This window comes from Macaca fascicularis, chromosome 1, assembly GCF_037993035.2.
Source record: "Macaca fascicularis isolate 582-1 chromosome 1, T2T-MFA8v1.1".
NCBI classification, from domain to species: domain Eukaryota; kingdom Metazoa; phylum Chordata; class Mammalia; order Primates; family Cercopithecidae; genus Macaca; species Macaca fascicularis.
In genome coordinates this window covers 142,087,298-142,105,876 of record NC_088375.1, presented here as the reverse complement: position 1 = coordinate 142,105,876, position 18,579 = coordinate 142,087,298, and the positions used below count along the sequence as shown (strand labels likewise).

The following is an 18,579-nucleotide window of genomic DNA, read 5'->3' as shown; positions in this document are numbered from 1 at the left end:
GATCCCTCTCGACTTATGTTCTATTATTGGATATTTTTATTTTCTCTAAATTTCAAATATATTGCAAGATTATTTATAGCCAACACTCAGCTGGATTTATCCAATTAATTACTCTTTCATTGTTTTTCATTCCTCCTTCTATCCCCATTCTTCCATCTGGGATTATTTGCCTTGTGCCTGAAGAATATACTTCTCTTAGTATCAGTTGATAATGAATTTTCTCAGTTTTTCTTTGTCAGAAAATTCTTTATTTTACTTTTACTTTTGAAAGATATTTTTCTGTATTGAATTTTAGATGAGCAGTTATTTTCTTTCAGCCCATTGAAAATATCATTCCCTTGTCTTTTGGCTTCCATTTGTATCTCTTATTGCTACTCCTTTGAAAGTATTGTGTCTTCTTCCTCTAGCTTCTTTTAAGACTTTTTTTGTAAGTTTTGGAATGTTCCCAGTTATCTCCTAGATATTGCTTCTATTCCATTCTGCCTCTTTAGTCTTTTTTTTTTTTTTACTGTATCTTGTAGGTCTCTTAATCTCCTTTGTGCTTTACATTATGTGTTTGGGGAGTGGTGACTGTGCTTCATTCTGGATATTTTCCTATTCAGCATTCTCTCTTCAGTCATTTCTACGATGCTCTTATGTCTACCCATTAGTTCTTACTTTTAAATACTGTATTTTTGTGTTCTAGGGTCTTCATTTTGTTACTTTATGTAGTTTCCAGTTCTCTGTCAAAAATTTTCAACCTTGTCATTTTTCTTTGAATACATTAAACATTTATTTAAATAATGCTGATAACTTCATTATTTAGATTCCCTCAGGATTGATCTCTGTAGGCTGTTTCAGATTGTTATCATATTGTCTTATTACATGCCAAACATTGTATATTAAAATTTAGAGAGATAACTGGAGACTCAGGATGATGTTATCTTCCTCTAGAATAGATTTATATTTGCTTCTGACATGATTTGTAGCTGTTCCATATCACTGTAATGTAATCAGAGATTAAGATGATTTCAAGGTGGGATTCACCTCCTGAAAGAACTAGTCTATTTCCTATTCTTTTTCTTATTCCTAGAGTACGGTCTTTCCAAGTCCTGGTCTTATATTTGGGGAGGGTTGCCCATACCCCTCCCTTCTTGAAGGATACCCTAAACTGTTTTTATTAGAAAAACTGCTCCGTTTCTCAATATCTAAATGGAAAATTAGTGCTCTATCTGTAATTACCTTCTCCAGGATCTCAGACTGTAATTCTTTATAGCCTCGTTAGCTCTCTGATGCTAACAAATGTGTTTCAAACAAATGTGGATTTTTTTCCTCCAACTTTTTTCAGTTCTCAGAGAGAGAGTTGGTTTGAATTATCTTGTGTGCCATTTCTAGAATGATTAGGGGTCAAATGACATAATGACAGAACTCCTCATAATATATTTATAGTATTTGCTAATTTTAATATTTTAATCCACTACATTTGTACAGCACTTAGCAGTTTACAAAATCTTTTTGTATACATTTTATCATTTAATAAAGGAGGTATTAATATCTCACTTACAAAGATGAGAAAACTAACTATCCAAAGAGGGCAAATGACTCAAGCAAGTTCACAACAGCCTAACAACTGAGTTGATACTCAAATTTAAATCTAATTCTCAAGTCTAGTTATTTTCCTACTATGCCACAGATATAAACTTTTGTGTTTTAATGTTTATTATTCTACTTATCAAAGAAAGAATGTAAACTTATGATTCTGTTTTGCTTTGTTTAAAAATGTGATTCAGCATGATTCCACCTTTCCACTGATAGACTCAAGTTCCCAGAACCAGATTAGAAAACGCATCGTACTTGAAAAGTTGAGTAAAGTGTAAGTATATAATTGCCATTCCAGCTTTGTAGTAGTTTTAAATTAGCTTGACATTTATGAGCTCATAATGTGTAAGTATTATCCTCAAATTTTGAACATTTTGAAAAATAATGTGAAAAGTTTCCATGGATTTCTTCAGTTGAGAAATTTGGATTTTTAAGATATTTTTTCCAAGAAATACAAATTTTTGTGTAGAGGACACAGAGGCACATCATAAAGAGGAAGGTTGAGATTGTGGATTTAGAAGACCAAACTACGTTACTCCCACCTAATCAGTGAAGTCAGGGAAAAAAAATCTCACAGCTAGACCCATTTAAATACTGATTTGTGGTAAATGTGTCACAGCAGTTTCAGATGTGAATAAGATGTTATTATAAAGTTTTAAGGGTCTGTTAACTCACTCTGCATGCATATCCTTAGAACCATTTCACATTCAGCAACTTGAGTTTTTGTTCAGCTCAACGTTGCACTTTTAGCTTTAAACTTCCCGTGGTGGAAAGTATTGTTCTTGTAATTAGCCCAGTCATAAATGACATTTAAAAATTGCTATCTTGGTTTTTCTTTCAAAAAGAACTTGAAGATTTTTTTTCCTGAGGTGTGAGGGCTGTGTTGAACTTTTCAATCTGCATTTTCTTATTTTAGCAGAAAACATGGAAAAGTGTGTCAGTCATTATTTAAGGGTTGTGAATATGAAGTTTTATTTTGTAGCAGTTTGAAAATACGGAAAACATTTCACATTAACCAAGGCATAAAGAAGAGTGAAGACAAAACTAATTATGTTATAGGAATTTTTTGTTGTTTGTTTATGAAAGAGTTTTCTTCTCATTATCAAAGTTAGACCTTTTTTGGTTTTTTATTTGAACCAACCAACTGTAAAAAGTGTTTATTTCAGAGTATCAGAGGAAATTAAATATGTTGGATATTAGATGACACTCAGGAATTGTTAATTTGGATGGTTATGATCATTTTATTGTGATTATATAAGAAAGTGCCTTTGTATTTAGAGATAAAAATGGAAACAGGTCAAATGACATGACGACAGGTATTTACTTTAAAATATTACTACAAAATAAGAAAAAAATGGCCAGGTGTGGTGGCTCATGCCTGTAATACCAGAACTTTGGGAGGCTGAGGCAGGGGGATCACCTGAAGCCAGGAGTTCAAGACCAGCCTGGGCAACATAGTAAGACCCCATCTCTACAAAAATAAAAATAAAAATTAGGCCGGGTGCGGTGGCTCACGCCTGTAATCCCAGCACTTTGGGAGACTGAGGCAGGCAGATCACGAGGTCAAGAGATCGAGATCATCCTGTCTAACACAGTGAAACCCTGTCTCTACTAAAAATACAAAAAAAAAATTAGCCGGGCGTGGTGGCAGGCGCCTGTAGTCCCAGCTACTCAGGAGGCTGAGGCAGGAGAATGGCCCGAACCTGGGAGGCGGAGCTTGCAGTGAGCCAAGATCCCATCACTGCATTCCAGCCTGGGGGACAGAGTGAGACTTCATCTCAAAAAAATAAAATAAATAAAAATAAAAATTAATCGGGTGTTGTGGGGTTACTACTCAGGAGGCTGAAGTGGAGGATTGCTTGAGCCCAAGAGTTTGAGTCTGCAGCGAGCTATGATTATGCTCGTGATTAAACTGTTCTCCATAGTGGGTGTACTAATTTCCATTGCCACCAACACTGTATGAGGGTTCCCTTGTCTCCACATTTCTCACCAGCGTTTGTTATTGCCTGACGTTTGGATTATGCCACTGCACTCCAGCCTGGGTGCTGAAGGGAATGAGAAATGAAGCAAATGTAACAAAAATTAAGAAATTGAATCTGGAAATAGATATATGGGATTATTACTGTTCTTTCTATTTTGGAATATGTGTGAAACTTCCATAGTAAGAAGCTTTTTGTATTATCACACTGGTCTTAAAAAGAAGCTTTAAAAAAAATAAAGTAACACATACTTTAGCAAATGAGGCAATACAGAATGGTTTAAAGAAGGAAGTAAAAATTACCCGTAATCCCACCACTCAACACTAACTACTATTAATATTTTGATGTGTATCCCCGACATGTATATGGCATATGTATATTCATTCTATTTGGTTCTCTCTATGGATAAACCTAGAAGGGATGAAATATGCTTGATATGTAATATATATGAAGTACAATGGTATTATATAATATGTTTTTATAAAAATAGGATGATACTATGTACATTTTTCACTTCACATCTATCATGAATATCTTTTTATATTAAAAAATAGATTCACATTATTTTAAATGTCTTATTCTATGAAATTGGTGTATCATAATTTATCTAACCAATCACCTATTGATACACATTTGTTTCCAATTTTTCACTACTAAAACTATTTCCGCAACAAGCATATTTTTTATGTTTATCTGATTATTTCCTTAGATTAAATTTTTTTCATAGTAAAACTGTTGGGTCAAACACATTTAAACTGTTAATATATATTGTCAGATTGCTTCATAAAAGGGTACTAATTTTTACTCCCACCATGAGGATTTAGTAAGGAAAAATATACCGCACTCTCAGATTGGACCATTTTGGGGGCAGTTGTGTTCTTTCCATCTTGGTCTAATATTTGAAAATAAACAGGTAAGTAAAACTAGGGACAAGAATGTAAATAGCTGCCAAAATGATTTTGCATTTCAGTGCTTCACACTCAGTAACAGACTACAAAGTGGAGTGTGGGGTAATGTTTCCTTATGAGTTCTCACCAGTCATAACCTAAGTTAACCTTTAAATCATGACTGCTTCTACCTAAATGCCATTATTACCTATGGAAAATTCAGATCTAGGCATGACCCAAAAAAAGTTTCCATATAATTAAGGTTGTTTTAAAATAAATGTAATTTTTTAATTTTCAGATTGCCTGGGCTTCTCTGTCCTCTTCAGATTACATTGGGAGATATTTACACACAACTTAAAAATCTTGTTCGAACTTTCAGGTTAGTATTTATATTACAATTATCCTTCTCAATTATTTTGACTTTATTTATTGCCTTGCAGAATCCAAAGGCACAGAGAAAGTAAGTGACTTACCTTTCAATACCACAGATCTAAATACGGTATTCTATTTTTCTCCTCCACTAAACAACGTTATTTTTCTCTTCTTTTTAATGCAACCTTTATTTGCTCAAGCCATTATATAGTTCACTTTGGATAGTTTATTTATGGAATAGCCTAAAATTGAGAAGCAAAATTATATGTCTGACACAAAGCCAGTAATACTATGGGTTTAAGTGAAATAGTAAATATATATTGGATGACCCACACTGTGCCAGGCACTATGGGTAATGTAAAAGAAACATAATGCCGCCCTAAAGGAAGAACTCTCCTGTGTGGAGATCATGTGAGTACAGTGAACAGTACAAGACAGTGGGTAATTTAATATTGAATTACACAGAACAGACTAAAGTGCTAAGAACTTTAAAGGAAGGGAGGATAGAGAATTGATATCAATTGTGAGTGAAACTGTTGTGATTTTTCCTAAAACTATCAAGATAAAAGTATTCAATCAGGCTAAGACTAGGTTCTCTCTACCAAGAAGCATAGCAATAAGCCTCTAAATGCCTTATTACTAGAATTGTACCAAATGCACATTTCAGCCAAATGCCAGTGACCAAATGTTAAAATTAACATTTGCCTGTGGCTAATGTTGCACTGACACAGAATAAACTTCTAGGGTAGAAGAATTAATTTATCCAAGACATTTATCATATGTATTTATTATTGTAGTTTATTATTGTCAACAATAGCAGTCAGATTTTAGAAGTGTAAAATTACAGTACAGGAACAATTTCTTGGCACTGTCAGCTGTTAGATTTCTCTTGCAGTAACATACTGTACATCAGTAACACCTAATAGACAATCATTTTAAACTGGCACATTTAAAAACATCACTAACCTTTTTGTGTGCCAAAAGTAATTCAGGAAAAGGTTTTTCGGTAAGGATTTTACTAGAAAGAGTTTTGTATCTAGAATTCAAAGTTTAAGGCAAACCTCAAAAATTATTTGTCTTCAAAGACTTGTCTTCAGCTGCTGAAAAGGATAATTTGTAATAATTTACATTAAACTATCAAACCTTCATAGATTCAAAACTATAGATGTCTTAAAACATTATTCTAGAGTCTTCTATAGTGAACTTTGACTAAACAAAATGTGCTTGGGATATCTCAGTTTTCTCTAAGTTTTATCTTAACACTTTGTTATATCATGATTAGATATTATATTTGGATTATTATATATCTGTTGTTTATATAATTTAGGAATTTTTCCAACTCATGATAGTTTGAGGGGACATTGATTTTCATTCATCATCAATTCCCCAACAGAAATTTAAATACAGGTCTTCAAGGTTATTTTCTTTAATGTTGTGACTACTAGTAGGTAATACATTTCTGCAAAGTTTGAGTTATTGTAAAATCTAATGTCTATTACTCTGTTTTAGATTGTTTAAATTTTTATTAACCTATTCCCAAGATACATTCTTGAGAAAGTAATCTAGTGTATTCAATATTTGTATCAACTATCAATCTTATTTTCCTAAATAATTGAAAGTTGTTACTGATTGTTTTGTACTTAAAATTAAGTTTCACAGACATCAATTATTGTGGTATTTTACTCTTCAGTTGGCTGATAAAACAAGCACATAAAGACTTTCACTTCATTTTATCTAGGATGTTTATATTTGAAGCTGAATGTTTAGGTAATGATAAACTGAATGATATGATTGTTCTAATTACTAAGATTTTTACCCTCACTAGGTGTCATGAAAACTATGCAATTTGAAGATTATTGATTACTCACAAGTTCAGGGATGTCAATCCTCAGATTGACCTTGGACTTTGCCAAAAGAGGGTTTGAGCAAAATAACAAGTCCAAAGCTGAACTTGTCTGCATGCTGTGTGCCCTGTTAATAATGATGAGAGACATTTTTTAGGTATCCTGTCTTATACCTATCACAGAACCATGCATCCAAAACGAGATAAAAAGTATTTAAAAACTGTCTACACTGATGATAAAGTTTAAATATATGTACACAGTATGGAAACACTGAAGTTTAGGATTTGTTCAGGATTTATCAGGGAATGAATATCATCATACTAACATAAAGTCGAGTGAGGGAAGATGAAGGTCAAATCAGGCAGAGGCTGATCACTGATTTTTTTTTTTTTTTTTTTAAAGACAGGGTCTTGCTCAGTTGCCCAGGCTGGAGTTCAGTGATGCGATCATGGTTCACTGCAGCCTTAACTTCTGGGCTCAAGCATCAGCCTGACTAATTTTTTTTTAAGTTTTCTGTAGAGATAGGGGGCAGTCTCACTATGTTGCCCAGGCTGGTCTTGAACTCCTGCCCTTAAAAGATCCTGCTCTCTCTCAAAGTGCTGGGATTAGAGGCACAGGCAGGAGCCACAGTTCCTGATCATTTCATTGATTTTCAAAGGACTTGCCATTCACCTTCCTGCAGACAACACATATTTAATCACCATTCTGAGCAAACTGATAAAAGTTATGCTGTACATATCAGAAAACATTAGAATAAACCCTATGGTCTCCAACTACACATTTTTTATCTGGCTTATGTAGAATAGATTAACTAGCAATTTAATTTACTTTGTTTATATTTTTTAGAACAATATTTTTCTATAGATCTAATTTGGTGTCTCTTTTTAAAAAAACTATTCTGAGGTTCTCAAAAGTTACTAGAAACTTTAGGGAAAAAAAAGTTAGGCTACCCCAGATATTTCTAATCAGTGAGATTTGCTCAAATTTGGAAGCTTATTGGAATCACCTAGGGAGCCTTAAAAAATTACCACCTGTGTCCTACTCCCCCATCCAACCCCCACTCCCCCAAGGATTCTGATTTAACTGGTTTGGCATATGGCATTCAAGGGACAGGATTTTAATGCTCTCCAGGTGATTTTAATGGATAGTCAAAGCTGAGAACCTACTGCTCTAGGGCATAATGCAAAAAATAATAATAATAATTTTGGGACTAATACCTCACTGACCTTCCCAGTCCCTTGGTTTTCCTGCCTGCTCCCTTCTGGCAGCCAGTCAATAATTTTAGAACTTACTGAATGGAGACTGGTAATAGTGACATTTTTATTGTAGTGATTCTTCACAGTTGTTTTTTTTCTCCTACGTCTAAGGGCCTCTTTATTTTTCCACCATAGAATTGTTAAGTAGTGACTAATTTGTGTTTTTTAAAATATTATTATTATTAATGAAAAATACAGCCAGGCACAGTGGCTCAAGTCTGTAATCCCAGCACTGCAGATATGAGGAGACATTCAAATGCCCTTTTCCTCTTATAAACTATTATCATTTTTTTCTGTCATTCCTATTTTCTGGCTCTAAGTCCCTTCTAGTTACTTTCTGCATTATTTAAAGACTTGATTATATGACATCTGAGATTTGCTTCAAAATTATCTAGATTAGCAGTAGTGTTGAATATGGGGTTGTTATAGAAGAAACGTGATTAGCTGGGAGTTGGTAATTGTCAAAGTTGTGATGTGTATATAGGAATTTATTTTATATTATCTCTACTTTTATATATGTTGAAATTTAATAAAAAGCATTGGGAAAATAAGCCCAAAAACATATGCTTTATTTTGGTAGGAGGTGTTATAAAATTCTATTCCAAAAACCTTGGTGTTAATTATTTTTGAAAATCTTTACTCTTTAATAACTATAAGTCAAAGTCTGTAGCTTTGATAAAAATTGCTTAAATTGGCTTCACTGTCCTTCAGAAAAGTGTCAGTTGCTTAGAATACAGAATGACCTCTGATAAGATAGCTGATTTGAAGTCTTCAGATTCCAGATTCTGGACAACGTTGGCAGGTCTGTGACAGTTTGTAGGCTAGGGCTGCCAGGCGAAGCTTCTGGAAAAATGCCATATTGATGACAGTAACTATTGTTGAGAAGTCCTTTCAATCAATACTGATAATGGGAAAGAGTTGACATAAATAACCACATCCTTCTCTCTGAAATGGCAATCAATAATAGGAACTTGTAGAACAGTGATTCTCAAGCCAGTTGTGCATCAGAATTACCCGGGGAGCTTTTAACAACTATAGATGTCCGGCTTCCACCCTAGAGATTGAGTTTCATTCGGCTAGGATTGGCCTCAGTCATTAGTATTTTCTAAAAGCGCCCCCCCTAGATAATTCTAATATGTAGCCAGGGTTGAGAGCCTATTTTGGGACCTAAACATAAAGCAGCTTTTTCGGCTCTATGAGAATTTCCCCAGTGAATAGAACTGTCCTTTCCACTGAATTGCATTACAAATCTGCTATCTAGAATGTTACATTGGTTTACCTGTCATAGCGTAAAGCAGGTTCCATCAGAATCTGCTTGATAATGATTCACTGTCATCAGTGTTGAATCTAGGTATTTTTCTAAATTAGATTTGAATTAAAATTATATTTTGACACAAAAGTCCATTTTAAATTTAATCAGTGATGAATCAAGTTATTTCAATCTGTATGAATTTCAAATTATGTTTTGAAAATCTGCTTTTTTTTTTTTTTTTTTTTGAGACGGAGTCTCGCTCTGTTGCCGGGGCTGGAGTGCAGTGGCCGGATCTCAGCTCACTGCAAGCTCCGCCTCCCGGGTTTACGCCATTCTCCTACCTCAGCCTCCCGAGTAGCTGGGACTACAGGCACCCACCACCTCGCCTGGCTAGCTTTTTGTATTTTTTTAGTAGAGACAGGGTTTCACCATGTTAGCCAGGATGGTCTCAATCTCCTGACCTTGTGATCCGCCCGTCTCAGCCTCCCAAAGTGCTGGGATTACAGGCTTGAGCCACCGCGCCTGGCCTGCTTTTTGTTTATTTTTATTTTTGAGACAGAGTCTTACTCTGTCACCCAGGCTGGACTGCAGTGCTGTGATCTCAACTCACTGCAACCTCTGCCTCCCAGGCTCAAGCAATCCTCCCACCTTAACCTCCTGAGTAGCTGGGATTACAGGCACACACCACCATGCCCTGCCAATTTTTGTATTTTTTGTAGAGAGGAGGTTTCACCATGTTGCCCAGGCTGGTCTCGAACTCCTGAGCTCAAGCAATCTGCCTGCCTCCCAAAGTGCTGGTATTACAGGCATGAGCCACCATACCTGGCCTGAAAAATCTGCTTTTTAAATGTTTTCTGTCAAATATTACTGTTTCCCTTTTAAATTGTCACTCAAACAATAGTAAATACATTCGTTTAGCATCTGTGCTGGAAATTATTTTGGCTCAACAATAGGAAAAATATGAAAACAGGTGAAATTTCGCTAGTTTGCTACTAGAAGTACTTTGAAATGAAAGCAAAACCTCTTATTTGTGTTCTCTCCAGTGCCTGGAATAGTGGTAATACAGCAGACACTCTAAATACGTTTTTGGTGAATGTATAAGTGAATTATGAAATCTTAAATCTGTCTTAACTCTACAAGATTTGAGTATAATAGAAAAGGAAATACTTTTTTGAGTTGTAGTCTTGCTCTGTCGCCCAGGCTGGAGTGCAGTGACGCAATCTTGGCTCACTGCAACCTCCACCTCCCAGGTTCCAACGATTCTCCCGCCTCAGGCTCCCAAGTATCTGGGATTACAGGCATGCACCAACACACCCAGCTAATTTTTGTATTGTTAGTAGAGACGGGGTTTCATGATGTTGGCCAAGCTGGTCTTGAACTCATGACCTCATGATCTGCCTGCCTCGGCCTCCCAAAGTGCTGGGATTACAGACATGAGCCACCACACCTGGCCAGGAAAGGAAATTCTGTTCTGTCATTTTATTCCTATATGCTTATCCTTATTTGAGCTAGCTCCTTTGGCTATATGCTAGATATTGTTTGATTTGCTACAAGTACATCAGTGAACAAAACAGACAAATCCCTTCACTCATGGAACTTACTTCTAATAGATGGAGTACAAAAATATGCCCTTTTCCTTTTCTTTGTCCATTCTTCTCCTTCTCACCCCAGAAGCAGGGAAATCAGATAGTACTGAGGAGGGAGAAAGTTGTACTTTTTAATAGGCTGATTAGGGAAGACCTCATTGAGAAGACACTGTTTGTGTAAAGACCCGAAAGGAGGTAAGGGAGCAAGCTGTGTTGCTGTCTGTGAAACTATAGCAGACAGGGAAGAGCAGGTGCAAAGACTCTAAAGCAGGAACAGGCCTGGTGTATTCACAGAATATTTAGGTTGCTGATGAGGTTAGAGAAATGAGCAGAGGCAAGAGTAGAGAGATACGTGGTCAGAGAAGTATGGGATTGGGGTTGGGTGTAGTACAGATTGTATAGGCTTTGTAGCTATGATCATTCTTTGACCTTCACTCTGAGTGAGATGGAGGGTAATTGGTAGGTCCTGAACAGAGGAATGACATGATCTAACATATGTTTTTTAACAGCATCATTTTGGCTCCCAAGTTGATAATTACAACAGATGAGCAGAGGCAGAGAGACCAATACAGCTAGAAATAGCCAGGGCTATTTTGGTAATCTAGGTAAGAAATGGTGTGGCTGAAGAGAAAGTGGTGAAGGTAATAAGAAGTGATTAGATCCTATTTTGAAGGTGGAATCATTAGAATTGGTGACTGGCTGGACATGGGATGTGAGAGAGTCAAGTTTAACCATAAGATTTGTGGCCTGAGCAACTGGATTCTGGAAGGATAGGGTAAGCCATTTACTGAGATAGGAGTGTCACACCATCCTTAGTTTTGGGGGCAGGATGAAGAGCCCAGTTTTGGCGCTACCAAATTTTGAGATGCCTGTTAGACATCCAAGTAGAAGTGTCAAGTGGACCATTAGATATAGAAATCTGGAATTCAAGGAGGAGGTCCAGGCTAGAGGTAATACATTTGGGAGTTGTCAGCATATAGTTTCTAATATTTAAAGTCATAAGATTGGATGACATCACCAAGGGAAAGAGTGTTTGTTTATACAGGAGAGAAGAGACCTAAGGCCAGAGGCCCTGGGACACTCCAGTATTAAAATGTTCAAGGAGGGTGCTCATGAGAGGTAGGGGAACCAGGCAAGTGAAAACTTGGTGAAGAAAATGTTTCCTGGAGAAGGGAGTGATTGTCAAGTGCTGGACAGATTAAGATGAGAGTTGTGAAATGTCTGTTGGATTTGGCAGTATGGCTGTCTCTTGTACAGTTAATCCTCACAAGAACCCTATGAGGTGGTTGATATTATTGTCCTTATTTTACCAAATTAAGTTTCACAGCCATCAAACAATGTGTCCAAAATAAAACACTACTGAGGACATATCTGGGTATTAAACCCTTATCTGTCAGACTCTAACCATTATATAGTGTACTTCCTTTTTCTATCATGTAGGCTTTTTTAAATTTTGGAAAATGATGGGAAAATTCAGATTAATGTAACAAAATATATCTTCCACTCAGAATTAATAGATTTTAATATTTTCTAAAATTTGATTCAGATATATATTTTAAATAAAATGTTATAATTATTCAAAAAATATTAATTGAATGCCTACTGACTGCCAGCCACTTGTTCTGGAAACTTAGAATAAATAGTGAAGTACACAAAGACTCTTGCCCTCTGAGAAGAAAAAACAGAAAATAAACAACAATTATATATTAGAAGGCAATAAGTTGTATGGAAAAAAAAGAAAAACATAGCAGAATAAGGAGGTCAGGAGTATTGGGTTTGGGAGGTAGAGGGCAAGTTGTACTTTTTAATACTGTGGTCCGGATAGGCCTTATTGCAAAGATGACATAAGGAAACTTACCTGGAAGAAGATAGTTTCAGATGGACGGAATAGCTGGTGCAAAGGAGGAGGGCATGAAGTCAGTCCCCTTTGTTCCCTTTCCCAATCCATTCTTTGTTCCTCCCCAGAAGCAACTGGTACCGTGAAGTAGATGTGTATCCTTCTAGTCTTTGTTTTTATGTTTACTGCCATAAACAATATTTAGTATTTAGTCTGTTCTTGATTTATATAAATAATGCTATACCAGCCGGGCACTGTAGCTCATTCCTGTAATCCCAGCACTTTGGGAGGCCGAGGCAGGTGGATCACTTGAGGCCAGGAGTTAGAGACCAGCCTGGGCAACATAGTGAAACCCCACCTCTACAAAAATACAAAAATTAGGCGTGGTGGCACATGCCTGTAATCCCAGCTACTTGGGAGGCTGAGACAGAAGAATTGCTTAAACTCGGGAGGTGGAGGTTGCAGTGAGCCGAGAGCATGGCACTGCACTCCAGCCTGGGTGACAGAGCAAGACTCTGTCTAAAAAAAAAAAAAAAAAAAATGCCATGCCATGTTTGCTTTCTTTCATTCAAAATTATGATGAGCAAAATATGTAAATCTGGTTTATTTATTTTAACCGCTATTTAATATTTTATAAATATGCCACAGTTTATTTTTCTCTCTATTACAAGCAGAGTTACATTAACAACCTTCACACACATTTTTTTATGTATAAGTGAGAGTATTTTTAGGCTTTATATCTAGAAGTATGTAAATAGCTGGGCTGTTTATATGCATTTTCAACTTTATTAGATATTGCCAGATTGTCATTCAATTGCTCACATCAACAGTGTGTTGCACTATTTCTTCCCATCCTCACCAACCTTGGTATTGCCAGTCTTTCATTTTTCCAGGTGGATGGAATGAATTATTGTCTTTATATTAATTTCTCAAATTATTAGTGAGATTGAGCTCCTTTTCAAATTTTTATTGTCCATTTCAAATTCCTTTATAAATTCCCTGTTCATATCCTTTACCATTTATTTATTGGCTGATATTTTCTTATTGATTTATATCATTTTTAAATTTAGAATGATCTTTCTAAATGTTTTCTGAGAAACTAAGATGACTACAGAGTTTTTTGTTGCCATTAATGGCTTAGTGATAAAATTTACTTCTGATTTTTTAAAAAACTTAAGTTTTCTTTAATAAAGACCTATTCTTATAATTTATTAAGCCACTCTTATTTCTGTAAATTATGGATTATAACATCCCTTAATTGCCTGCTACCAACCTAGCACCAGATGGAAAGGTACAGAAGATGAAGTAAAATTACAATCAGAAATTGCTTACCTTAAGCCAGACACAGTAGCATGTACCTGTCATCCCAGCTACTCAAGAGGCTGAGTCAGGAGGATCTCTTGAGCCCAGGAATTCAAGGCTACAGTGTACCATGATCATGTCTGTGAAGAGCCACTGCACCGCAGCCCAGGCAACATAGCAAGATCCCATTTCTTTAAAAAAAAAAAAAAAAAAGAAAAGAAGAAGGAGAGAGAAGAAAGAAAGAGAGAAGAGAAGAGGAGGAGGAAGAGGAAGAGAAGAGAAGAGAGAGGAGGAGAGGGGAGATGAGGGGAAGGGAGGAGAGGAATTGCTTGGTTAGGGGAAAGCATAGAGAATATTATGAGTATGTGTGTTGGGGGTGTGTGTGTTTTAATCAAGCGATTTAGTTTCCCACATTGTTCCTATATGTTTATCTTGTCTAGTAGTAATACTATTAAAAACATTAAAAAGTGGGGCTGGAACACTTCCTTTTGAGATGGCCATTATCAGATAGTGACTATTGAGCCGCATTATTATACTATTGACTCTGTCCTGTCAAATATAACAAGTATTTTTAAAAAAATAGTGCTTCTGTGGCACATTATTATAAATCTGATGTTCTCTAGAAAGAAATAGAAAGTTTACTTAAAGGTAACACTCCTTGGATAAATTTTATCTGTCTTTCAGGTTAACAAATAGAAATATTATACACAAACCTGCGGAATGGACTTTAATTGCTATGGTGTTGCTGTCATTGTAAGTACTCTCTCAGATTTTAACTCTAAATACTAAGTGTGAAGCATATTAATTAGGGAAAAACAAAGTGATCCACTGATTTTGTAAACTGCCTTGGAAAATATCATACCTCTATTTTGTGCCTTGTTTTCCTTTCCTATGTAATAAAACAACTTTTATATAAAGTGATATGTAATTATTCTCTATATTTTTTTTTACCATCTTTTCTTCTGTATACCTTATTCTTTACAAATACTATTTGTTATCATCTCTTTTTTTTTTTTTTTTTTTTTTTGAGACAGGGTCTTGCTCTGTCGCCCAGGCTGGAGTAAATTGGCGTGATCTCGGCTTACTGCCACCTCTGCCTCCCAGGCTCAAGCAATTCTCCCACCTCAGCCTCTCTAGTGGCTGGGACTACAGCCACGCACCACCATGCCTGACTAGTTTTTATATTTTTTGTAGAGACAGTGTCTTGCTATATTGCCCAGACTGGTCTCGAACTCCTGGACTCAAGAGATCCACCTGCCTCTACCTTCCAAAGTGCTAGGATTACAGGCATGAGCTACCACAGCCAGCCTGTTATCATCTTTGAAAGAGACAAACATCCTCATGTGGAGTATATGCAGAATAGTCTTTTAGTTTCATTTTTAGTAGTCCATTGTATTAACATTGAATGGGCTTCATTATTTTACATCTGTATTTTTACATATCTAATATTATTTTGTTTTTCAACATACTTTATTAGCATCAAAAAAGTTTTTTAAATTAATGTACAATTTTAAAATCTGACAGGTTTAAAGGAACTAAACCAGATGCTTACTACAAAAGCATATATAAAACATTTAATACTCATTCAGCTTTTAAGAAACCACTAGTGGTTTCTAAGGCTATTTATCAGTAGGGTTACAACTATTTAATAAGTGTAGTGTTTTTCAGCTTGAATTGTAAAATTCTTCTTTTGAGGATCATTCATTATTGCATTACTGTTGCTGCTTGGTGCTTGTTAGAGGTCATTGAAGCCCATAGGACATGGAAAACTTACCAGACACTCACAGGTCAAAAAGTGTTATGAATCAATCTCATAGCCTCTCCAGCCCTGCTTTCTTTTTCTTTGATATTACTTCAGTCTGACATGTTATTCTGGCTTTACTGTCCCTAGGAAGGCTGTGCTGAGAAGCATTAGAGTAGGCTTCAGTGAGCCAGAATCTGTGTCACCCAACCAGATACAACTCACATGATTCATTAAATCAGAACATAGAAAATAACTTTACTTGAATGCCCTGATATAAATTTTTTATCAACCATAAGAACAAATCTTTTGTCATTTCTACTATTCAGTGTTCCAGCTGAATTGGTAATTTGTGAACTGATCTTATGAATTTTTTAGAAAGTTTTTTCCATTTTATGAAATTTGTAAATATTTTGGTCACTGGCAAAGGAAATATCAGTATCTCTGCTCACCCACCAGATCATATGCCTGCTAATAAACCCTTATAGACAACTGTTTAACTGTACTTCTGCAATTCATTATACTAAAGGGAGAAGTAACTTTTTTGGTTGACAAGTCAGAGGCCTAGGCTCAGCACTAATCTCAGAATCTTGCTTTCTCAGCCACTTACTGAAGGTATTATCGTCATGAGCACTGCTTACTGAAGACACATTAAGTCCTACTGTTTTTGGATTAAATTTTTGCCGTATCTTATCTAAAATATATAGCAAAGAACTCAAAAAGTATGGAAAATGAAATAATAAAGGCTACCATTAAAATTTCATATGATTATTCCATACAAAAGTAAACCTCTCTAGTGTTTGATTTTAATAGAGGCATCCATGTGGCACAAAACACTGAAAGCTTTGCTAGTCCTTTTATGCACTGTTTGACTTCTTTAACTTTGGATATAATGTAGGGAACCTCTTATTTCAAGAGTCAGTGACCCATAAAAATAGTGCCTTAATTGAATTCACGGAACAAATTGCACACATTTTAGTGTAGTGTATCGCGTGTTTCATATTGGACAATCAATCTTTTTTTTTGAGATGGAGTCTCGCTCTGTTGCCCAGGCTGGAGTGCAATGGCGCAATCTCGGCTCACTGCAACCTCTGCCTCCCGGGTTCAAGTGATTCTCCTGCCTCAGCCTCCTGAGTAGCTGGGATTACAGGCACCTGCCACCATACCCAGTAGAGTTGGGGTTTCACCATGTTGGTCAGGCTGGTCTCGAACTCTTGACCTTGTGATCCGCCTGCCTTGGCCTCCCAAAGTGCTGTGATTACAGGCATGATGAGCCACTGCATCCGGCCTAGTGCAATCAATCTTGAAATTGTAGCAGTAAACACTATTTGCTTTTGTCATTCACCTTGCATCCCTCCTCTCTTTCATTATGCCCTATTCCCTACCGCTAGATCTAACCTTCCTTCTCCTAGTCATTGGTCAACTGGACAACTAAAATCTTCCCCAGTTAGGGGAAACCCTTTTGGCTTCTTTAAAAATCTTTGGTCACTATAGACACCAAGACAGGTGGTGTTTCCTAGGTTTTTGCCTTTGAAATCTTGTTTTCTGTTAATTCTAACTTTTGCTCTTGGCCTTCCTTGCAGATTCTTTTCATTCTGCATTTTCACATTCTGTATCTTCACTAGCTGAATCTCCCTATTCTTTTGATTATCAGCTTCTAAGACTTCTGTCTCCTGCGCTGTATTATTTTCTTATTTCCTCTTTTCTCAGAAATTCCCCTTTAGCTTTTCATATTTCTGTCCCCACTGGAAATCTGTGGCTCAACTGATAGACTTTTTTTTATCTCTGGCTCTGTCCATTTGTCACCTTTTTATTGCAATTACTACTGTACAAGTTAGGGATAAAATAAAATACATATTCATCATGTGAAAACTCCATTGACTTCTATAAAGTATAATTATACTTTAATGTGTATATCCACCCCTTTTCTCCCCTTTAGAGTTTCACAATTACTTTTTAGAGAAGGCATTTTGTCATTGGGGAAAGCAAAAGCAGGCATGGGGGCCAGCAGTGGATAAATGCCCTTACAGTGAAAAATATGGAGACTTTAGACACCCAGAGACATGCACATATAAAGAGAAAGGAGGAAACACACGCACACATATTTGTGGAGAAGTAACCCTACCTTTCAGCCTTTTAGCTTATTGCCAGTAACATTGACTGTAGGCATACATGGGAGTATATCTTTTTAAAAAATAATTATCCTATAATTCAGAAAATTTTCACATCTACTCTCAAATTTCCAATGGAATTTTTAAGTCACAACTTGTAGACATTTCTGGAATTCATGTTTTAAAGCAAACTGCTTATAAGTCTTTATAGCTAGGCAAAAGATTCTAAATGGCAATTGTTACTTAAGATGAATATAAGATAATATGTTCAGTAGTACTGTTCTTTATATATGAACATTGCTAAGTTTTATTATTACTATAATAGCATTTGTTTAATCCATGAAAGCTGTTTTCAGAATTCCTCATGTGAACTCTTAGAAGAGGATACATACATACACCTATATATAATTGTATTAATATGTTGCTATAATGCCACAAGTGTAACTCTTGTTAAAGGGGGAAAAAATCAACATTTTGACCAAAACGTGATAGTCCAGGACAACATAAATAAAACTGAGTCTTGAATTTTCACACCTTTATTCTTAAAGGAAATAAGGAGTTTTGGTAGCAAGCCGTCTTCTCCTGGTGACTTTCATTGCTCTTTCACAGATGTATTAACATTTTTAAAATCTGTGCCAGGTGCAGTGGTTCATGCCTATAATCCCGGCATTTTGGGAGGCTGAGGCAGAAGGATTGCTTGAGCCTAGGAGTTGAAGACCAGCCTGAGCAACATAGTGAGACTCTGTCTCTACAAAAAATAAAACATTAGCCAGGCATGGTGGCATGTATGTCTGTAGTCCTAGCGACTAGAGAAGCTGTGGTGGGAGGATCGAT

General features: G+C 36.1%; 1 protein-coding gene across 5 annotated transcripts in view; it reads left to right on the top strand.

The window, feature by feature from the left end:
- Window positions 1-18,579, top strand: part of RPAP2 (RNA polymerase II associated protein 2) — an 89,977-nt gene that overhangs the window by 33,079 nt on the left and 38,319 nt on the right. For all 5 annotated transcript variants that reach the window (XM_074001673.1, XM_005542739.5, XM_074001674.1 and 2 more), the window contains 3 exons: window positions 1,770-1,852; window positions 4,743-4,823; window positions 14,578-14,646. In XM_074001673.1, coding sequence (XP_073857774.1) covers window positions 1,770-1,852; window positions 4,743-4,823; window positions 14,578-14,646 — 233 coding nt within the window. The remainder of the gene's footprint in view (window positions 1-1,769; window positions 1,853-4,742; window positions 4,824-14,577; window positions 14,647-18,579) is intronic.